At 44.0% G+C, this 23990-nt stretch overlaps 1 protein-coding gene across 1 annotated transcript in view; it reads right to left on the bottom strand.

The window, feature by feature from the left end:
- Positions 1-23990, bottom strand: part of LOC115074744 (furin-like) — a 73852-nt gene that overhangs the window by 28207 nt on the left and 21655 nt on the right. The window contains exons 4-10 of the mRNA XM_029574507.1: positions 23382-23458; positions 21000-21088; positions 19676-19848; positions 18316-18528; positions 9467-9567; positions 8510-8613; positions 2257-2374 (exon numbers count right to left, since the gene is read on the bottom strand). Coding sequence (XP_029430367.1) covers positions 2257-2374; positions 8510-8613; positions 9467-9567; positions 18316-18528; positions 19676-19848; positions 21000-21088; positions 23382-23458 — 875 coding nt within the window. The remainder of the gene's footprint in view (positions 1-2256; positions 2375-8509; positions 8614-9466; positions 9568-18315; positions 18529-19675; positions 19849-20999; positions 21089-23381; positions 23459-23990) is intronic.

Genomic DNA, 23990 nt, shown 5'->3' with positions numbered 1-23990 from the left:
TTAACCTACTTTTCAACAACTGTCGTCGTCCGAAAAGGATCAGGATGCATTTATACTCCTTTTGGACCTTAATTGTCCTTTTTGAAAACCTAAATCATGAGGCTCTCCTGTCATGACTGAGTGAATAGGGGTAATTAGAAAGGCAAAGGCATGGTTTAAGTCTTTTTTAATGAATAGGAACCAACAAGTAGTGGAGAGAGAGAGAACTATAGATCAAACCCTAAACTGAATCTTGATGGGGGGGGAGGGGGGGGGGGGAAAGAGTTCTATTATCTCCCCATATGTGAGGCTCTAGGGCAGTGGTTCCCAATCCTGTCCTGGGGACCCCCCAGCCAGTCGGGTTTTCAGGATATCCACAATGAATATGCATGAGAGAAAATGTACATGCACTGCCTCCACAACATGCAAATTCTCTCTCATGCATATTCATTGTGGATATCTTGAAAACCTGACTGGCTGGGGGGGGTCCACAGGACAGGGTTGGGAACCACTGCTCTAGGGAAACTAATACAGCAGTTTGGGATTGAATATATTTTTTATGGCAATGGCATTCAGCTTGTGATCACATTGACCACCAGGCATAGTGACATATTAACAAATTTAACAAATTGTATGAATGAGATAAATAATTGGATAGTGACAGATTAAAGCCGAACACGGCTAAGTCTGAGGTATTAACAGTTGGTAAACCTGGTTCTTTTGATCTGAACCAGGTAATATTATTGGACAGAGACTCCATTACAATCTGGGGGTAGACGAGGTATTAATAAGGGGAGGTTGATTCTGCAGAGACATTCTGTGATTCATAATTTATTTAATTTTTAAGTTGAGACTTATCCAATGTATTTGTTTGCTGTTGGAGTGCAAAGATCTTTTTAAAGCAGCACTAACTAGCACTGATGATCGGTTTCATGAAAATTGTATACGAACCTTGCATGTGGTTCAAAATGTGGCAAGTGTGGTTACCGGCTGTGCGAGGTGACAGAGAATGACTGCAGTGCTGGCTCCCAGTGGTGCAGACGATATGTTTTAAAGGTCCTCTGCTTAGCATTTAAATCATTTAAGAGATGGGAGGTGCAGGGCCTGTTTTACGGTGCATAAAATGTGTTAGCCGCAACAGTGCACAAAAGCTTTGAACAATGAGGTGCCCTGTGCTTAGGATGTACCGTCTGGTGCATGCGCTGCATTCTAGCAATCAAATGAGGCTCGAGATTCCCGAAACTGGTACCTGAGAACGAAGCTCGGGAGAGTGTGATGTCGACAGAAGGACCCACCATGTGGAACTCTCTCCCGGTAAACCTCCAGTTATTCGAACGCCACAAGCTCTTGAAGAAACATCTGTCCCAACAAGCTTTTGGAGTATTTGGTTAGCTCAGGTCTCTCTTTCCAGAATAAGGATGATCATATTTTTGAAGGCTGTTTTTAATTATGGGTGTGAATCATAACTCGCCAGGAACGGTGGAGTGTGCAAGAAATACATTTTTCATTATATTTAAAAGAATTGTTAAAATAGTTAATACACCAATTTATCCCTGAGAAAATTTCATGAAGCTAGATATAGTTGGGTGTAAATTACATGACCTGTCTGCTTCTGTTATTTCAGGGCATAGAAACAGGCCTGTTGCTGTTGTAAGTGTGATGTCTGCTTTTGATATGTTAATGGGTAGGGGTATTATTAGTTGGGAGGTTTTGTGTGATGTTCTTGACTGAACAGGTTTTAATTGTTTCCAAGTTTTGTTTAATAAAATTACATTTGTTATATAAAGTGTAAGGGAAATAAATGTATACAGCCATATTCATGCACAGACTTCTAAATGTGAAACAGCCTTGCTCTCTTCATTTTCATTTTATTTATTTAAAACATTTCTATACCGTTTTTTCAGTGATGTTACTGTTCAAAGCGGTTTACAATAATAACATAAAATAGGAGAGTAATTATATAAAAATAGTAAAATAAAAAAACCAACATTAAAACAAGAAGATACAATAAGTGAGAATAAAAATACAAAGGGAGTCATTATCAATGATATAACTTGTAAAAATAAAAGAAAAATTGGCAACTACTTTATAAAAAACTCAAAGAACAGAAGATCATATAAAAGTAATTAACTTAAACATTTATATAAATAAGAAAACACTAAATATACAATGCAGCTGCTATCTGGTTTCCATACTAGTAAGGGCTGACCCTCTCTCAGCTGCAAGCCAATGCATGGATACAGAAGTCATTAAGCAAAGGACAGAATGGCTACTCACTTGGGTTCGGTGAGAATGTTAATGACACATTTTCTCTGAGGTCCTACTGTGGTCCAGTTCTTGGCCAGAGTGACCATGGCTCCAGCATCCAGGAGGCCGTACCCGTAAGAATGGCTAACTGTGGAGCGAGAAGAGAACAAATCACTGAGTGGGAAAGGCAGCATTTACCTGTGAAAAAGCAAAGTTTGTAGGTGGGTAGGGGATGTGGTTGGCATCAGTGGAGAGAGACATTTTTATCATTCTTTCTATGGCACTACCAGATGTATACGGCACTTACAGTTCCCTACTCCTTGGCACTTACAAGGAAAGGCAAAAAAAAATAAGAGGCTCGGAGTTAAAATAGCAAGGCCACGATTGGGAAGAACTAAGCCAGGTGAGTTGTACTGAGGAGGGGAGGGAGAGGCACTTAATTGTGTAAAGCTATAAGGAATGAGGACCTCTTAAGAGGTTTTCTAAGCGAGACCAGCTCTCCCTTTCACAGCAGCTTCAGCACTGGCCAAGCAAACGATAAACCAGGGAAACATACAACATTATTTTCCTTCTCATCCAAGGTGAAGCTTGCGCAGAGCTCCTGCCTCGGTCAAGGCGTCATCTCAGGCCTACACTCTGACTCCTGGAACAGAACAAGGTGGGTTACTGAGAGCAATACACGAGGAAAGCCGGAGGAAAATCAGATCGCCATCTCCTCAGGGTGGCTAGACTAGAAAAGAAAGTCGGGTAAAATCAGCATTTCGCTTCCTTAATTCTTGAACAGAAAGGCAAGAATTTCATGGAAGCATTGCAGTTGGCCACAATGTCTCGTTCTGTCGCATTCCTCACAGGGACGGTCACTTTAAAACGAGCACGCACGCTGGAATCTTCCATCGTCCATGCAAGCGCGCACGTATAATATAAAAACGTGCCTTGCGCGCATTATGTGCGCTCCTACTTTTAAGCGGTTACGTGAGGAAACGTTATTCGTGTATCTTTCTTTTACACTTTCAAGTAGGCGATGCTCACATAACCCCCTCTCTTCTGAAGTCACTGCATTGGCTCCTTATTCGCGGTGAAGATTTTTTGGGTTTTTTTTAGAGCAAAGGAGGGCCATTTACCCTGATATCTTTTGAAGATATCTGGTTAAGTAGCTGCTTATCTGGCCAAACAAGGCGGGATAACTTTAGACCTAACAGGCCATATTCAAAAGTTGGCTGGTTAGGTTTAAAGTTATCCGAATAGGTTTAGGCGAGTATATTCAGCAGAGTGCCCCCTGATATTCAGAGGGGTAAACAAGTTACCCAGCTAACTTGAGCCGGATAATTTGTCCACTCGCCGGCTTACTGAATATAGACCTCTGAGAGACCCTGGTTTACGGCTCAGCTGTAACCTTGTCAAACTACACCTCCCTCCCACCCCCCCAATGCAAAACAATTTGGTATTTTAGACGATCAGAGCCTTGCACTGTAAAATTACTTCCTAGGCTATTTTCACTTCTAGGAAACCCCCTTGGGAAATCTCTGAACTATAAATCACAGAAAACTATGTTTGATGACCACCTCCAGCCTACAGCAGAGCCTAGGCAATTATTTTGGCATCACATAGCCTTTTGTGAGACAAGCTCATTCTTCTTTCCTTTCACTTTACCCCGATGAATGCGGCCGATGTGTACACACAGTGCGCTCCAGCTAAGAAAAAGACACAAAGTGATACAGTCTCCCTCTCCAAAGATGAGACGCGTGCATCTGCATACACACACGAGCAAAAAATATAAGCACAGAGTTTACAAACTCGTCACACTAACTCCCAATCTATTTCAACTAAAGAAACAGGAGATGGGGGCAATGTTTTTTTTTTAACCATACATTCTTGTAGGACTGGGGCATGGCAGATGTTTCAAGAAATTAACTCTTCATGAGTAGCAGAAACTGAGTGCCAATGCGGAAGGAAACGCTTTCTAAACTAAACCTAACCTGGGAACTGCTGTATGTATAAACTGTTAATGCTGCATAAACAAAATTAACTTCTTTTGGGAGCTGGAGCATAGAATAAACAGGATACATTATGTATCTTTCCTTGCACGCCATCCCAAAGGTGGCGAGGAAGGAAGAGGTGTTGCTCGTCGGAGATTTTTATCTACCGGACGTGGACCGGAGCATCCCCTTCTGCAGAATCCGTAAGGCGGCGAGGGGCTCTGCTCACACAAATGATGATGAACTCGCCAGGGGAGGCGCGATACGGGACCTCTAATGCCTGGGGGTAGGCGACCACCAGTGATCATCAGGCGGTATATGAAGCAGCCAACACAAAACAGACATGCAAAGATCGCAGTCCTGGATTTCGGTAAAATGGGGACGGTACCTCGAGGAGGAGGAGCTAGGACACAGAAGACGGGTCAACTGGAAAGACAGCAGGCCAGATTAAAAGGAGTTATAATAAAGGCAACTAATCTATGTAAGAAAAGTAAATATGAGGAAGAAGAAACAGATATGTTTTGCCCAAGAGGCGGCTGAAAAAAAGGCAAAAAAAAAAGGAGCATTTATAAAGAACAAAGGAAATCAGAGAGAAACACAGGAAAGAATATCCAGTGAGGCTAAGAGAGACAAAAGGAAGAAAAACAGGAGAGCAAAAAGCTCCAGTGGAAGGAAGGTTCGCCAAAGAGAGGTGAACAAAACAATTTCAAACATTGCTGAGAAAGGAGGAAGGCCGGCGACGGTACGGTAAGACTGAAAGGAGAGCAGCAGCAGTGCGTGGAGAAAGGTAAGGAAGTGGCAGAAATATTAAACAAATATTTCAATTCCACGTTCTCCAGAGTCGACCGTGGAGGAGGATCACTGCTGGCTGGCAAGAGCACAGACGGGAGCGGGATAAATACAAACTCTTGTTACAGACGCGCGTGTGTGTTTTTTTGGTTTTGGCGGAACCAGCAAAACTGAAAGTGGATAAGGTCATGGGGCCGGACGGGAAGCACGCCAGGATACTAAGGGCGCTAAGAGAGGTGCTGGCCGATTGGCTGAGGAACCTCGGAGCCGCCTGAAGTGCTGCTGTGGTGATTCTGCTTCACAAGGCCGGAGGCAGAGGGGAGGCTGCAAACTACCGGCTGTTTAACCCTCACCTCGAAGGTTGGAAAATTAATGGACGCTCTGCTGAATTACCTACAATCCACTCGGCTACAGGGTCCGAGGCAGCACAGTTTTACCAGAGAAAGGCGGTTTTATTTTTTGATCGTACGGCTAGAAAATTAGATCAATGACGAGCACTCGATGTGGTTTACTTGGACTTCAGCAAAGCTTTTGTTAGGGTCCCACACAGGAGGCTCATGAATAAAATGAGAAGCCTGGGGATCAGGTCCCAAGGAGGCGGAGTGGATTACAAGTTGACCGAGTGACAGAAAGCAGCGTGTGGTGGTAATGGAACCTACTCTGAAGAAAGCATGGCGACAAGTTGAGTGCCTCAAGAGTTGATTTTGGGACCTGTTCTGTTCAATCTCTTTGTGAGCAATATTGCAGAGGGGATTAGAAGGCAAGGTTTGTCTCTTTGTGGATGACACTAAGATCTGCCACAGAGTGGACACCACAGAAGAAGCCTAGAGAATGAGAAGCTACCTAAGAAAACTTTAAGAGTGGGATTCAATACCAAAAAGTGCAGTCATGTTTTTGGATTGCAATGATCCAAAGGAGCTGTATGAGATTTGGGGGGGGCAAAAGACTGATGTGCATGGACCAGGAGAGAGGCCTTGGGGTGAATGTTTCTGATGATCTGAAGATAGCAAAGCCACGTGACAAGGCGGTGACAAAGGCCAGAGAGATGCTGGGCTGCAGAGAGAGGCATAACCGGCAGGAAGGAGGAGGTGATGAGGCCACTCTACAAGACTTTGGCGGGGCTTCACCTGGAGTACGGTTCTGGAGACAGCATCTCGAAAAAGAGGAGAGACAGGATGGAAGTGGTCCAGGGAAAGGTAACCAAACTGGTGTGGGGTCTGCGCCAAAAGGCTTGTGAGATGAAACTGGAGCACTTAAATATGTGTAACCTGGTGAAGAGGAGACCACGGGGAGATATGATACAGACTTTTAAGTACCTTAAAGGTATAAATGATGTACAAAAATCAAACCTTTTCCAATGGAAAAGAAACTGAAGAACTAGGAATCCTGCTCGGAAACTCCAAGGAGGATTGACTCGGGAAATATTTCTTCAGAGATGCCTGGAATGCCCTCCTGGAAGATGTGGTAAAGATAAGAACGGTCATGAAATTCAAAAGGGCATGGGATAAACACAGAGAATCCCAAATGGCTCGAGGATAGAAATGAAGGACAGGAGTAACCCTTTGTCAACTTTAGGTGTCATTTTTTTTTTAATCAACATTTTTATTGAATCAAAAGTAAATAGATAAAACGCCATTACTATATTTTGCAATGTAACATAACAGACATTGCCATACCGAAACATCAAACCTGTCATATTGCATTTTCTATCTTCAGAACGTATTAAGACCCCAATGCACATTCCGTATTACAAAACTTATATACCCTTACCCCATCCCCCCACCGTAACATCCTGCCCCCATAACCCCATCTTTATTCACAAAGGATATATAACTACTATACCTCAGCAGATATTACTATACTACCCCCAGTATAAGAGTAGGCACACAGGAGTCACTACACAAGTAAAGACAGATCCACAGCCACTAACTTCTCAATCTTAGCCTTCAAATGGTCAGAAACACAGAGCTGACACACGTCTAGACCTTTACAGCTAAAACAACAACTGTTTCAGTCATGCCAGCACTGGGTACGTAATTCTTATTTATATCACGTAAAATATACATTGCCAGGTTTGGACATCCATAATTCAAAGGCCCCCCAAATCTAACTCAAACTTTATTCACCCTTTGACTCCTGATTGCAGTCAGTTTATTCATCCTACATACTCGATGCAAACGCTGTACTACCGATAAAACAGGAGTTGGCACCAGGACGTCTCCAAAAATATGCCACTTCACATCTCGCTGCTATATATATTTGGCTGGCTCAGTAAAATTTGAGTATATTTATCATAGCTCTCATCGGGAATATTTAATACGACGGATTTAGTTGTAATGTTTCTGCATGGGAGTAACCTGCATGGAGCAGCAGTTACGGGCAGACTGCATGGGACCCCCCTGGGTTGTTACCCGCCATCAGTCTGAGAGGCCCTAACTGTCTCCCTCAGGACAGCCACACCTTCAGTCTAAATGTTTAAAGCACAGAAGTATAAAGGCTGGTGACCCAGGATCCAATTCCCACTATAGGTATTCACTAAGTGAGCTTGCTTGTGTCACCGAAGAGCCACGACTTAAACAAGCACTGCCAGCTTAGTTCTGACATGGAAGTGTAAGCTGAATGCTGGCTCACTAGCTGCAGGCCTAGTGCTTTGGACAAATTGTCCTGTAAGAACCGTATTAGTATTATCCCAGTGTGACTGCTATATATGCCAGCTAGACAGTGGGACCCTGCCACATCCATCTTAGTAGCGTATGCATGTTAGGACTTTCCCTGAGGCCTGTGTTGCCATATTGGGCTCTTCTCAGCAGTGTAAATGTATGCGTACATATTAGATTATTGTTGTGGGTTCTTTGGACCTCTCTCCAAATTTATTTGCATGGCAAAAAAAAAAAAAGGCCACAAAAAAAAAAAAAAAAAAAGAAATAATGAAGATATCTTATTTCACTGTGCTGGAGAGCAAGAGGTTAAGAAGCAAAATATCAACCAAAGAACAGCCCCTTTCCCTCTAACAGCAAAATTAGATCCATGTCCCTTCTCCCCCAACCCATTTCATGAGAACGACTGCAACATTCGCACAGAAGATTATGTTATTATTGATTGGACTGTATTTTATTATTGCACACTGCTTCGGGTACACCAAGCTGGATCAGAGAGGCAGTAAAGACATTTTTTCAAACTACCTTTATTGAAAATGTTCCAAATGTTCCCAGGCAATCTAAGATTCTAGTCAACAAGCCAGCCATGAATTTAACTGCTCACATGCAGAAGAGAGTTTCTCTGGCTTGGCCTTTTGACAGAGATTACAGAACGCAGATTCAGCTGCTCAAGACACACAACCACATAGCTCAAAAGGAGACCATGATGCGTAATGCCATTAAGCTTTGGTAAATGTGGTTTCAGCTTTATTTCACCAGGCAGCACCTGCAGGATAAAAAATACCCCCCCACCTATTCCAAGCTCTGCGGTTCCTGAGTGACCACACATGCTTTTCAGGCCCAGGTCATTTCATGGGTTACCTTTGCGGCCTACTCCGTTGGTGATCCAATCGTTGGCGTTTAGGTGTGCTGGCTTGGAGGTGTGGACAACCAAGTGCTGCATATCCCGCCAGGTGAGATTCTTACTGTGGTGAAAAGGCAAAATGTGAGGTTAGCAATCAGATCTCACTACATCCACTGCCAAGATCTGAATTACAATTACAGGCAGAAATAATGGTTAGAGAAGTCCCAGATCGAGACATTCTTTGCCACTTCAAAGCTACTAATATTATTGCCAGCCCACAGCACGTACACCGAGTACATTCCCCTGTCAGTTTAAATTAAATTATTGATGAGGTCTCTACTCCTAACGCAGCTTCCAATCAGAACATTCTCTCCCAGCAAATCCATTTATTATGCATGTCCTTATCTTACTTCTCTCCCCGTTTCTTTAAATATATTTTAGAGGTTACAAAAAAAAAAACCCACCACAAATGCACCAGACAATAGTCAGCAGCAAGCTCCACTGGTCAACCCTTTTTAACTTCTTTACGTTTTTGTAATTCTTTAGGCAGCTCGCCTATCAGTCCCCTCGCTGCCTTCTGTGCAGCCATGTTTGCAAGAACGTGAATACGCCACATCACAGATGGTCATTCGTGCCAGTAGTGTGCACTCCACAGCTTCCATAAAAGCTTGAACATTTTTTTTTAAATAGTCTGAGGAAAATTAAATATTCAGTGTATACTGAGCAAGCTCTCCTACTTGTTATTTTGACACATTGGTGCATGATGAATGAAGTTTTGCATAAGCCTTCCCTGGTCCTATTCATTAACATCGACGACTCAAGACTCTGTCTTTTGAAGCTTCTGCTTCAATAAACTGGTTAGTCTATAAGGTGCCGCCCGCCTCTTGTCGTCATTTCTGACACACCAGACTAACACGGCGAGCCCTCTGAGGCTGTTAACATGGTCCGCCCTACTTTCTGCAGCTTGTACTCACTTTGCTTCCAGAGCTAAAGCAATTATTCCAGCTGCCAAGGGCGCAGAGGCGGAGGTTCCTGTGTGAGACTCCGTGCATTTTTGTCTCAGGTCCGTCGTTACCTGAAAAGAGGAGGCCAAAAGAAATCAAAACAATTTCCCTTCCATCTCCAAAATCATTCACTCAAAGCAAGTGTAAGCATAAGAACGTATCCACTGTACCGTGACAGTACCGAGATGCACTTCCATGCGCAGATGTCAGAACGATGACGTTTCAATGTGCTGAGTAGCCAGCAACAGAAGTCAGGCCAAACCAACAGGGCACCTTCACAACACCCTTCCCATTTATACATGCTCAAACAATTATACAGCATTATAAGGACTTTTGTGATGGGTTTACTGTAGTCCAGAAACAATCAAAGGATCAATCATTTTATGAAAGAATGAAGTCTACAAGGAGGACCAGCTTCTGCGATAGGCGACTCGTGGGGCTGTATAAGGCGACAAGCACTAGGGGACCCAACAGTGGCTCCTCTTGGAACGGCCACTGGTCTGAAGAGGAGCCAGGGTGTCCCCCCCCCTTCTGAAAAGATCCAAAAGAGGGTTGCCGCCACCTCCCGTTGCCCCTACTCTTTCCTGAGTGCCACCCCTTCCCCCCCCATGGGGCCACAGTGCTGCCGCTGACCCCGCCCACAAGAGAGCTGCACCGGGGACCCGGCACTTCTAAATGTCGCTGGTGTCTCTCTCCCTCTCACTGTCGGAACTGCGCAGGAGAGACAGATGCCGGTGGCAGAAAGCGTTTAACAAGCTGCTGGGCCCCCAGTCCTCAGCAGGGATGGGACGGGGCAGATATGGAAGTTGAGAGCAAGGCTGCGGGCGGTGGCATGAGTGAAGCTGGTATTTTTCACTGGGTGGGAAGAAGAGGTGGGGGCACCAATTTCAGATTTTGCCCAGGGGGGTGACTAGCCTAGAGCTGGCCCCATCTACATGTTAAGACTACAGAGGCAGAATGCGTGTGGACTGAGGTTTAATAGGTTTAATGGCGCTGAACAGTCTCTGGCTGAAGTACAGACCAATTTGTTTTTAACTGGATAGCGATATCAAGGAGATGAAGCTTAGAAGTAACGTTTTTAGCAGGCTTTTCCTTAAGCATCTCGGAGGCATGGGTCTCTGGGATTTAGTTCTTACTATTCAGCTGATTCCCGAGAGATTTTATTTTATTTGGTTTAATTGGGGATTGTTTTATTGTTCTTGGGATTTAACGAATGATTTATTTGTATGGTTTTTAATGTAACTGTGCTCATAATTTTTTATGTTCTAGTTTTACTGTAATTTGATTTTTATGCTTGTACATTGCCTGGAAAAGGGACCAGACAATTACATTTTTTTTTTACTATATAAAACGATTTCAGCTTTACTCACAAATTATTACATAGGGGGGGATAATCTTCAGCAGCCTGCACAGGACCCAAGGCTGTGTGCTTAAAGTACATCCAGAGTTTAGCCCAAATTTTCAAACTGGACTTATGTGCATAAGTACCGCTTTGATACATTCCCAGTTGTGCGGGGAAATAGTGACAACATAACCAATCCGCTTACACCTGCTCGGGAGAAGGCGTAAAGGCGTGCATGCATATTTACACACACAATTCTGTCCCTACGTCGTCCCCTTGGAGTGCTTCTCTAAAGTGCACATAAAAATACATGCAAAAGCGCTTTTGTGTCTACTTTAATCGCACACAAACCACCTTCAACCCTGTGGACAATTGTCAAAAAGCTATTTATGTGCATAAAAACAAATTTTAAGGCGTGGAAATAGTTTGAAATGTTTCCCCTTTATGTCTACTGTCATTCTGTGTGACAAGAAACGTTATACCAATTATTTAAATTCCAGAACATTTATGCCCAGATTGGCAAAGAAAAAAAAAAAAAAAAAAGCAACCATCCCAATGGCAAAAATAAAGCAGAGCAGGAACTGTAAACCAGCCAGTTGCAAGAGCCACGTAAAGTCAAAAGTTCCAGCCCTGCCGGAGATTCTTCAGGCAGGATGTGCTTACCTGGAATGCCCTTCCGGAGGAGGTGGAGAAGACAAAAACAGTGAAAGAATTCAAAGGGGCGCGAGATAAACACTGCGCATCCCTAAAGGCTAGAGGATGGGAATGAGGAAAAGGGTGCATGGGGGCAACCTGCACGGAGCGGCAGTAGCCACCCTTAACAGAAGAGACAGAGATTTCTACCGTTAACCAAAAAGCCTTGATGCTTTTGACACAACTGCAACATCGCTCTCCACTTCGACGGCAGGTGAGGGCGTTGGGGGGAATTGGAATCAAACAATCACCAATGCGGGCTCCGACTTTTTCGGTCTGGGGTTCTGATAGACGTAGGTGAACAAGCACAGGACTGATTCTACGGCCAGGTCCCAAAGCAAAGCACGTCAAGCAGCACCGTCTGGACTTTCAAGGCGGCTCTCCACCCAGTAGAAACGTTGCTGGCAGTAATTCTGACAGTTGCTTGGTTTTGATTGTAAATATTACTACCCTTATCATAAGGAACTCAGAACAGCAGTTACATGGGGATAGCCTGCACGACGCAGGAGAAAACTACCATGGGAAGCTTGTCGGGCAGAATGGATGGACCTTTTGCTCCTTTTCTGCTATCATTACTATGTTACTATGAAATGAAGTGAGAAACCCAAAACAGCACTCTGTGGGGAGTTTCTAATAATCTCATGCTAAATTTTAATTGAAGGCTTTAATAAAATTATAGTTAAACCTATGTATATATATATATATTATTGGGTATGTGTACAGATATCTTGTATGGTCATATCGGAGCATACTGGACTTGTGTGGGATTTTAATTAAACTGTGCTCCTTGGAACCCAAAATAAATTAGGTCATGGCAGCCGCTGCCACACCTCAGCATTCAAATGTTCCAGCTCTGTCTAACATTTGCCATCTGCTCTAGGTGTGCAGCGTTACACACTCTTCAAGAGGAGCATGTTAGAAGGAAACCTTAAAGATTTTTATTCATGTGTTAGGGTCCTAATTCTCTCCCAGCTACCATATGGCCTACTGCATTGCCTATCTGGACAGTGTTTACTGTGACCACAGATATATGAGAGCCAGAAGAGCAGAGAACGTCCCGTGACTCCATCTGTGATCTGTGTCTCCTATGGCTACAGTAAACGCAATGACCTAAAACCCTCCCCGTGCCTGCCGCGTTCCTTCATTCTGACTCTATTACATCAATCTTCACTACTGCTGGCGGTCAGACGATTCCAGTCATTTGCTAGATGAAAAGCCCGGGGCATGAACTTAACCTCGACCTCCCCTTCCCCCCTAGATTTGACAGTCACTTCTAAGAAAGGACAGCAGGCAAACCAACGAAACAAAAAGCCACAAGGTGCCACAAGCCGCACAGGGCAGGCGAGAGGACTTCCCGGTGTCATGCTCTGCTCATCTGACACCCCCCCCCCCCCCATCACTACGAAACCACAGTTTGTGGGAGGGAAAAACGGCCCTTCCTGTCGTCATTCAGCCTGCTCAATGCTGGGTTAAATGTTAAGTTTGCTAATCCACAAAACTGTTCAGAATTTGCTTTTACAAAAATCCTTCCCAGTCGCCACATTAAGCTCAAGCGTGGGAGGGGACTTCCAGAGAAGGAGAGTGGGCAGAGCAGAGAGCTGCAGAGACCCTGACTCGCATCTCTTATGAGACATTCCCCATGACCTTGAGCAAATCATTTTAGCCTCCTTGTGCATGAAGTTAGATTGTAAATGTTGGTGAGAGACCAACTGCATGATTTACCTTGTATAGAAGGACCTTAGGGGTTTTTCCTCCTGGAAGTTGTGTTTATTAAAACATACAAAAAAAACAAAAACAGGAGGAAAAAAAAAAAAGTACTTATTTTTTTTCCACAAATTTCTCTCGTTATAATAAACTGACAATTCCTGAGAAAAATAAAATAAAAACTGAAACAAAGGTCCCTATTTGTACAATACTATGATATACTTTCATGACGCTACATAAACAATGATCATTTCTATTATCCCACTACTGCCACCAACATTCCTTGGGATCCTGGGCAAGCCACTTCACCCTCTATTGCCTCAGCACAAAACAAAAACTTAGGATTGTGAGTGCTGTGAGGACAGGGAAATACCTACAAGTGCCTGAATGTAACTCACCCTGAGCTACTAGTGAAAAGGCATGAGCTAAATAAATATAAAATTAGTTTCCAATTCCCCCCCAAAAATAACAATTATAAATTTTATCCCACAAATTCTGTAAATTGGGTTTAGTTTTATAATATTCCCTATTTTTATAATATTCCCTAGTTTATTATAATATTTTTATAATATTCCCTATTCCACATTCCCTGTTATAATGTAACTTTTTGCTTTCATTGTTATCTGGTTCACCTCCTAGTTTATTGTAAACCTGTACGATAAGACCTGGTCTTGAGAGTCGGTATATTAAAAGAATTTAAATAAATAAATAAATAAATAAATAATATGCAATGGTAAAATACTTCCTTGTAGAACATGCTTACATAGTATAGTGACTTAGTAAGTCATGGCAGAAGATGACCCAAATGATCCATCGGTTTGCCCAGCAAGGTTTTAAGGGTTGAAACTGCCGCTTTGTGCAGGTTACACCTTGTCTTTCTGTGTTATAACTGCTGCCCTGTCTTTCTAGGAAGCATAATATAACCATTTCAATATGGTTTTGGGTTGAACCACTGCTCCATGCAGGTTACTCCCCACCGTTTTGTCTGTCTCTCCTGAAATCTCATCTCACGGCTCATTTTGGTTTGCCTCTCTCTAGGCCTCCTCTAGCCTTTTTTTTTTTTTTTAATACGGCCTCCTGAACTGAACACAGCCTCCTAAATGAGGCCTCGCCCCAACGAGACCGATGCAGCCCAGCGTTCCTCCCCTCCCCCAGCCATCACCTTGTCATGCTGTTTCGCTACCTTAAGATCATCAGACACCAGGACTCCCAGATCTCGCTCCTGATCAGTTATCAACCATTGTTTCCCACCCTGCTGTGCGCATTGCTCCTTTTGGATATTTGCATCCCAAATGCATGACCCTGCACTTTTTTTTTCTTTTTTTTGCATTGAATCTCAACTGCCAACCCTTCAACCACCCCTCATACTTTCTTAGCTCACTTTGCATTCTGTCTACCCCCTCAGGCATGCTCACTCTGTTGCATATCTTAATCTCACTCGCAAAAAAGACAAAACAGAATATCCTTAAGGAAAATGTATAATTGTTGTCTGATTTTTCTTTTCAGTAATTTTTTTTTTACGCTACGGAGGTGTTATCTGCAGGGATTTTTTTTTTCTTCTAGGACTTTGCCTTCGACAGCAGCTCGGTTATTTTAAGATTGCTCTGAAGATATTATCCTTTGCAAAGCAATGGCTGGGATAGAGAAGTCTTCCTTAACACCTGAGCAGAATCAGAGCGGACAGTCTCGGGCATTTAATTTCAATCCTGTCCGTAAAACTTAAGTAATGGCTGCCGAGAGCAAAGTGAATGCAGAACAGACTTCCAACTCATTTTCAAACAAGTCAGACCCCTCAGATCAGTTCTATCTGGACAGGCCAGGCCTGGATCAGTCTCGCACAGCACGCGATGATGAATCCGGTGACTGCTTTATCTGCACAGAAGAGAGTTTCTGAACGGACGCTGACTTAACTCGATCTAGCCGATGTTGGCTGAGAGAATGAATAGCAATGTTTTGTTTAATTTCAGCTCTTTCCACTGCCCCATGGGTTACAGCCTTGGAAAATCAATATGCACAGTGGGCTTTAGACAGATTTAATGAGCATGCAAAAGGTTGCTTGTACACAGAAAGCTTGAGACGTACAAAACCAGGCACTCAAACAGTGCTAGTGAGGCAAATACAGAGTTCTTGTAACTAAGACAGAGCTTCCTAAGCTGTGGAGGGATCAACCAGGAGTGCTTTGGAGACCTTAAGGTAGGAAGTGGAGCTTAAGATGAAGCCCCATTAGGGACACAACTAGGCAATCCAGAAATAAAGTACAAAATCAGGGCAAGAATTTGTAAGAGATCTAGCACCATTCATACAACATTAAAAATGACATGAGCTTGCTTTTTTTATTTTTTAATAACTAAAGGTAAGGACAGACTGGTCCAGCTAATCTGCCCAGGTGTCTTCCTCGCCGGTTCTCTTTCTGTTTTGGATAGATAAGCATTTAAAATTCCCATACTTTCACGAACACCAGTTTCCTGCCCTGCTCCCCCCGCCCCATGTTTTTTGCCCATCCTCTCAGCCCTCTACATCTATCCCAAGCTTGTTTGCACTCAGTTACCAAGTTAGCCTGCACCACCCGCTATTGGCTGGGCTGTTTCAGGCCTTGCCGCCTTCCTATTAGGCTCTTACAAGATCCTTAAGCCAACATCCAGGGCTCTTTACCAAGGCCTGCGATAATCCCGAAAACCAGTAAGGCTGCATCCGTGCTCACTGATGTGCCGCTCCAATAACCACGGCTGCTCCGTGCGGGCTGCCCATTTCTTGGAAGCATAATGCACTCCGACTAACTGGCTTGTACCGGCCTCTCTCTGGTCCCTGGAGGATCTACCCGGCCTTTCTTCTGCCCGCTGCCTATCCTGTCTCACGCATGTTTAAATGCTGCTGGCTCTGGTTGCCGCTATCTCCGATGATAGGCTATTCCCAGGCATCTGCCACCGTCTCAGCAAAATAGTATTTTCTCATATGTCCTCTAAACTGCCCATCACGAACCCCTTCTCCTTGAATTTCCTTTTTCTAAAAGGCAAAATAAATAAATAAATAAATCACCTCGCATACTTTACTGCAGCTTGTGAAATATTTGAATGTTTATATCATCCCCCCTCCCGTGAGTACTGTTTGAACATACTAAGCCTTTACTCGCAGGGCATTTAGTAAGTCTCTTCTGTTCTGCCTCCATCCTAACAAGGCATTTATGAAGGCAGGAAATCCGCAGACCTGAACACAGTACTCAAAAGTGGGGTCTCACTAGTGACCAATACAAGCGTAATGTTACCTCCTTTTCCCCCCGTTAATTCTTCTACTTATGCAACCAAGCATACTCCGAGCTTCCCCAGGGGCTTTGCTACTTCCACTGGCTAAGAGGTCTAATTCTTTTTCTTGTGTTACATTTCAGTTCTTGTCCTTCTAACCCATCTGAATTTTCATACCTGAAATGTAAGATTTTACGTGGAAGTTCGGTTTTCCAAAATTTTGTTGACCATTCTGCCAGGTTTTTTTGGGGGTTTTTTTGGGTTTTTTTTTGACATCCCCTTTCATTTCTTTTTTTTTTAATCTTTTCTGGCATGCCTATACCCTGTTGCAGATTTTAATATCATTTTTCCCCTCACATTCCTCAGCAATGCTGCCAAGTAATGATACTGCAAAGAACGAGCCCTAGTGCCAAGCCCTGGGATGGGCCACTGGGCACTTTGCCTTCACCAGAGTAGATTCCATTTACCTCTGTCATCTGCACCTGCTGCTCAGCTAGTTTCTCGTCCAATTTACAACTTTCTGGCCTGGTACCGTCCCGTCCAGCTCGCTCGCCGGTCTTCTATGCAGAAGAGCGTCCAAAGCCTCAAACTCCCGATAGGCAGAGGCCATCCCCGATTCGCCACTCGTGTCACCTTATTAAAAGAGCTCAATCGAGTTTGCCCGACAGGATCGTCCCTTCGTGAAACCATGCCGTGCGGCCTGTGGTCTTACTCGTTTCAAAAGGCGCTGCACCGTCTTTTCCTTTTGTATTGCTTTCACAGCTTTGTCCGGTACTAAAGTTAGACTAAGAGGTCTGTCGTTGCCCGCCTCCCCGGTACGACCTTTTGTGCATCGGGACGCAATCGGCTCTTGCAGTCCCCTTGGAACCTTCCCGGATTTCAAGCACAAGGTGGACAGAGCTGTGAGGGGGCGCAGTCAGCGCTTTCCCGAGCTCACTTAGTATCCTGGGGTACACCATCAGGTCCCGGGGCCTTACAGACTTTATCTGCTTAAGTACTTCTGTAATTGGGTGGGAAATCATTTCACATGTAATAAATGCCGGTTCCCATATTAGGTCCATTGCCTTCCCTTTCTTCTGTAAATGCCCAGCAAAACAACTCATTTAAGATTCCTGCTTTTTGTCCACTTTCTCCCTTTATCTCACTTCCCCCCTCCTTTGGTGTTTCACTTCTCCCTTACCCTGTCTAATGATGGGCGCTTTTCTCCTCTGTTTGGGCTTTTAATCACTCCTGTCTCGCCATCCAATTCTTCTTCCTGATTCTTCTGCCTCTTCTCCTCTGGCTGTGTACTTTTGCAAGTTTTGCATGCTAACCTCTTTGCACGTAACATTTCCCACTTCCTCTTTAGAGAACCGTATTGGTCTTTTTCTCCTTTTCTTAACTTTCTTTTCACAGAGATGCGTCTCCTCTTCACTGCTCCCTTTTATTGCTGGACTGGAGCTGCTCTGTACCCTTCAGCTCTCAGATTCCCAGAAGGGCTTCAGCCACACTATTACCACTCACGCTCTTGCGATCTACATGTGACTCTCGAGAACCAGAACTGGGTACCCTCTAGAACGCCACAAAACTCCGAAATACTGAAACCCAGGGTCTTAGCCACTCTATAATATTAGCAGTGTGACCCTGTGCAAGTCACCTGACTTTATGTTCACATTTTCACATGCCAGTGCAACCCATAATGTATCTAACACAATTGTCCAGAAGTACATACACTTATACATAGTTACATGCTTATTTTCAGCTGGCTCCAATCCCTCCTTCCCCTCCCAGGTCATGCACATTCATTGGCGCCCAGAGAAAAGCAGCTCCTCATTCGCTCACACCTGAACAAGGACACTTACGATCTGTTTTTCGTTCTGGTTGCCGCTGCTGTAGGTAGTGGCCAGGGTGGACGAGCAGGCTTCGCTGTACCACGGGACGTTCCCGTACTGCGTCGTGCTGCTGATGGACAGCGTGTAGATGCTATTGGTGTAGCCATCGCAATTGCAGCTGTCGTGTTCCCTGCCCCCGTTTCCAGAGGCCCAGACGAAGATGGAGCCCAGTCCTCCGCGACCCTTAGCAGAAATAAAGGTGAATAAGAACATAAGTTGCCATACTGGGTCAGACCGAGGGTGCATCAAGCCCAGCATCCTGCTTCCAACAGAGGCCAATCCAGGCTACAAGTACCCAAACATTAAATAGATCTCATGCCAGTAATAGCAGTGGCTATTCCCTAGAAGTCAGCTTGATTTATAGCAGGTAATGGACTTCTCCTCCCAAGAACTTATCCAAACCTTTTTTAAACCCAGTTACACTAACTGCACTGACCACATCCTCTGGCAACAAATTCCAGAGCTTAAATTGTAAGTTAGGAGCAAATTCCTTTTCACTTGTTTTAAATTTTTTACTTGCTAACTTCATGCCGTGCTCCCTAGTCCTATTACCTGAAAGAGTAAATAACTGATTCACATTTACCCGTTCTAGTCCTCTCATGATCTTAAAGACCTCTTTCATAACCCCCCCCCTCAGCCGTCTCTTCTCCAAACTGAACAACCCTAACCTCTTCAGCCTTTCCTCATAGGGAAGCTGTTCCATCCCCTTTATCAATTTGGTCGCCTTTCTCTGTACCTTCTCCGTCGCAATTATATATATATATATATATATATATTTATTTTTTTTTAGATGAGGGAAACAGAACGGCACACAGTATGCTCAGTGCGGTCTCACTATGGAGCGATACAGAGGTATTAAGACATTCTCTGTTTTATTTACCATTCCCTTCCTAAAAATTCCCAACACCGTTTGCTTTTTTGGCCACTGCTGCACACTGAGCCAATGATTTCAATGTATTACCCACTATGACACCCAGATCTTTTTCCTGGTGGTAACTCCTAATATGGAACCTAACATTGGATTTAAAATAAGAGCACATTATATGGGTTGTGCACTATGGGACTCGGGCTGATCCGACTCTGGGGCAAAACAAGCAAAGAAAATATACTAATGGGCTCTTTCCCCATCCTCAATACATGTAAAATTCTTCAAAACAAGCAAACAAAAAAATACCAACAAAAAAATTAACCACAAAAACTCATATCACTATGGATACTTTTTTTTTTTTTTTTTAACACTTTTCAAAGTATCCGATGATCTCCGCTATATTCGCTTAGGACAGTCATGAATAAATGCTGCATGGAATTTCTAATAACTTGTAGCTCTCACCTGACTAACTCCCCTAAAGAAAGCTTCTTCTGCAAGTCGAGCAGGCCCGTCCACTGTTTTCCCATCATCCTCTGGGCCCCAGCTGGCGCTGTAAATGTGAATGTGATTAGGGTTCAACCCCAGAGACCTGGCCTCCACAGCGTCCGTCACCTCCCCGTCCAGCATCCGCACCCCTAAAGATGGACATTCAGAGAAAAAACACACACATACACACAGAGATTAAGAACAGAGATGGACAGCGTGCCGGACTTCGTGCACGTCGATGAGATGCTATCTGAATTTTAGTCTCTGCAAGAGAAGATCCAACACGTGCTGGTAATCTTTCAGCGTTATCTTCTTTTTCCGGATAAAACAAAATAGAATTCCACCAATGGAAACCCTTCCCAGCCACCTCCTATGTGAAAACTAGGTCGTGGTCAAAACGGAATGGCCACAAGACAAGAAACTGGATTCATGTGAACACAGAGCTCACTTCTCGCCCTGCTAAAATGGAGGCGTAGATGAAAAGTCTGTAAACATTTTAGCTAGCAAAAAGCATTATTTCCATTTCAAAGCTGTGAAGATCTCTTTCACTTAAGGTTTAAGATTGCAAGAACATCTGGAAGATCACCAAGATCTCTCCCTTCAGGATTTCAACATTTTACAGGGTTTTTTTTTTTTTTTTTAAGATAAAAGCAACAAGCAAAGATTTGGGGTCTGGAACGGATGCTTGGCAGCAGACACTATGCAAAGATAGAGGGAAAACTCAGGTTCCCATCTGCTGGGCCAGTGGTTTTTGGCTTACTGCAGAGGGCATGAAGGTGGGCGGCAGAACTATCAGGGATGCTGGGGGAGGCACCTGCTGGTGTCAGGAAAGCAACAAAACAGTTTAGCCTTTGAATACGTTCCGCCCCTGGGTCTTAATCAGTAAATGTTTCAGTCTCCTCTGCAATAGCACCAAAAGCACCAGAATATTAAGTTATAATGACTTCCAGCCCTGCGCACTGCATGGTATGGCTCTCCTCTCTGTCTTAACTATGGGAAGACTGAACATGTAAACGTGACACTAACTAGAATCGCATTACAGAGCAGCCTATTAAATACATGCACAAGGCAATTTCTCTAAACCTGAAGAATTCAGATAAATGTAAAATCAGGCTGCCCGTATCTCATTGGGATTTTTTTTTTTTGTCACCAGCACCCCAGGTAGCTACACAGACCTTGCAGTGAAAGCCTCCTCTTGATTTCGATTTGAGGCTGTGCTTTATTTCCAGAAATACATCCATGTCTTTTAACATTTCAGCTGCTTAGGCGGACATCCCAAACAGCGCGCGGGGTACCTTACCTCCGATCTTTGCTTGATATGCTACGCCCACGCCACAGATACCATTATTGGCCACGGCAGCCACCTCACCAGCACATCTGGTTCCATGTCTGCAACAAGGGGACAAAAAAAAAAAACCCCTCCACTTTGAATCAATTATTTCTGGTCATTTAAAAAAAAATGGCGGCACCTTTTAGAATATCCTTTTACCTTATCTAAATTTTAATCCCCAAGGTACTGAAAAGAGCTGCTCCTGGAAATTCCCACGGAGTCTCCCCAGAAGAGAGTCTGGCTTCCCCTTATGTGCGGGACCCTAGCTTTGGGGGGTAGCGGTATCAGTGCACATCAGGGCCTCAGGCCTTGCAAGGTGACCTAAGCTCTGATCTACTTTTCCCATATGCCCACAATCAGCTAAGTCACAATACCCCAAAGATCTCACTGAACCCCATTACTGAAACACACAGAATAAGGGGAATCATCTGAAAAGAATTAAAAAAAAAAAAAAAAAAAGCTTTTGAGAAAAGACTGAGGGAAAAAAAGGTCCCACAAAAAGAAAAAATGCTGCCTATATAAAGAAAACTCCTTCTGCCAAAGAAAAGAAGAGTAAAGGAAGTAAAAGAAAAGCATTAAACAGCACACATGACGGGAGAGAGAACACAACCCCGCAGAAGGTAATGCTGCTGTGCAAATGATCAAGCTAGAGCCTCCTAAAAAACTTACTGGTGCACACGCTACAAATCATCCGCCAAGCTAACAGCTGAAAACAGAGGAGGGCTTCGGTTTTGCACTGCCACTGTTTAAAGTGCCACACTCAGCACCGATCACACACATCCCTGTCATGTATGCTCTCTCCCCGTCTTACCCCACCTCTCTCCTAACAAGCTACACACCTCATCACCATCGATCAGAGCGAAGTGAAGCCGGCATCACGTGTGCTGAGGTATTGCACGAACGAAAATCCTCGTTACGGGAATCAGAGTTAAGTGTGTGAACGGCAGCTCTAATGCCACAGAATCCCCTTTTCCCCTTTGATCTGGCAGCAAGGCTTTCTCCATTTAGGCAGCTCAAGTAGAAGGAAGCAGGAGCAGAAATCTGAATAAAAAAGCATCTCCTTCTGAAACGAATGGCATGATGCTTTGTGGAGAGAGAAGATAAATCTTCCTTTGCTGGCAGCAGTCATGCCCAGATCGAAGGCCCCCACAAGGCAGACATTGGCACTGCCTGAACTTGCCCAAATCCCTTCCTGACACGCAGTGCTCCCTGGCTATTTGACGATCTGAGCTCTCCACAGGAGGAGCTGTGCTCAAGGAAGGATGACGGAGCAGCAAGGTTGCCAACTTTTCCCCAAGACTAGGACTGGACACTCAAGGACCAGAGAATTGGGGGGGGGGGGGGGCTGGGGTGAGTTCCCTCCCTTTATTTGCATAAATCTGCATAAATTTACAGAGAGCATTTTCAGCATACAGAAGTTCATATACTCACAAGGACTTTCTCAAGAAAATATTAAAAAAAAAAAAAGATGGTTGCATTATTTCAATTCAAAACAAAAGTGACTTCACAGTTAAATGTTTGCAACTTAGATGTCAACTTGAAAAACTGCTGATTTTTGCACTTGGTACATTTTTTATTTGTATATAGTTTAAATATTGTTGAAAAAACAAGCAATATGAATGGTTTTCAATTTTTAAAAAAATTGACTTGTTTTTGAATAATCTGTATGAAACTTTGTGGAAAACTATGACAATTTGCCACTTAATTGCTTGCCGCAGAATCTTGAAAAAAATCTGCTGCAGGAAACCGGGAGGCCCTGGTTACAGCCCCTAAAATCAATGAGGTGGCCAAACGTTTTGGACAACAGTTTCATTCGTTTCGGTGGCTGCCTGGATTATTACAAACGTCGGTGACAAGATGCAGGAGGGTGGGGCCTTACTGTAAGACTCAAAGGCTTGAAAGAGTCCCCACCGCAGAACCGTCAGACGCCTGCATTAGCAGAATTTAAACATTCTTGGGACAGATCATTGAGAGTAGCGATAGGATCTTGCTCTAAAGTTTGGGCATTCATACGCTTACCTAAATGGCAGAGAACCAGAGAGAAAGACAAGTGGACAGATGGACCCAATCTCCTATGTTGTTATGCTCTATTCAAAGGCTGCTCGTCAACATTCACGTTCCAAGATACAGAATGAACCTGCTTAAATAGCGCAGTACCAGGTATTCCCAAACATCCCCACAAATCTTACTGCTAAAAGTATACCGGCTACTTCACTTACATGCTACTCAGACACCCCTATACCCCCAGAGGATCTACAAATACTAACATTACTACATTGCTTTTTTTTTTTACTCGTTTTTTCATTCTATTTTCCTTTATGGGATAATTTTAGTGGTGGTTGAGGGACTTACCTGTTGTCATTCATCTCCGTGTATCGGGGCTGTGGGTCAGGATCTTGGTCATTAACGTCATAGCTGGCATCAGGATCCTGGATATGGAGGGGGGGGGGGGGAGGAGGGAATGGAAGGAAAGGGAAGGGAAGAAATAAAAAAAAGAAGCTCTCTTACGGTGAATGGGAATCTAGATAAGCTCTGGCTCTACCAGCAGAGGAGGAGAAGCAGCCCTAGTGGTTCTAACCCTGCTTCTCCTGCAGATGTTCCCCGTGACTGTGGGCAAGTCACAGATTGCCAAGTCCTCTTGGGCAGGGAAATAACTGAGTTGTAAGTTGCCTTGAGCTTGGATTTAGAGAAGGCGAGATAATTCAATCTGAAGTCGAAGAGGTAAAGAAGCTGTGCATTTTCTGGGGAGGGGTGGGTGTGGGGGGAACTGCAGGCCCGCCTTGAGATTTAATGTGCACCAAAAAGCCCCGGTGACTAAGTACAGCCACAAACTCTAGAGGTAGCCAAGGAGCACAGCTCTATGTACCCAAAAAGAAACACAATGCGCTTTTTTTTTTAAGTTATTTATTCTGTAGCTTAGGAGTTTTCTGTTGCTTGCCCCATCGGAGAGCCTCAGCAGGA

Source organism: Rhinatrema bivittatum, chromosome 13 (genome assembly GCF_901001135.1).
Source record: "Rhinatrema bivittatum chromosome 13, aRhiBiv1.1, whole genome shotgun sequence".
Taxonomy (NCBI): Eukaryota; Metazoa; Chordata; class Amphibia; order Gymnophiona; family Rhinatrematidae; genus Rhinatrema; species Rhinatrema bivittatum.
Note: the sequence above shows the minus strand (reverse complement) of the source record. Positions and strands in the feature narration are given on the sequence as shown.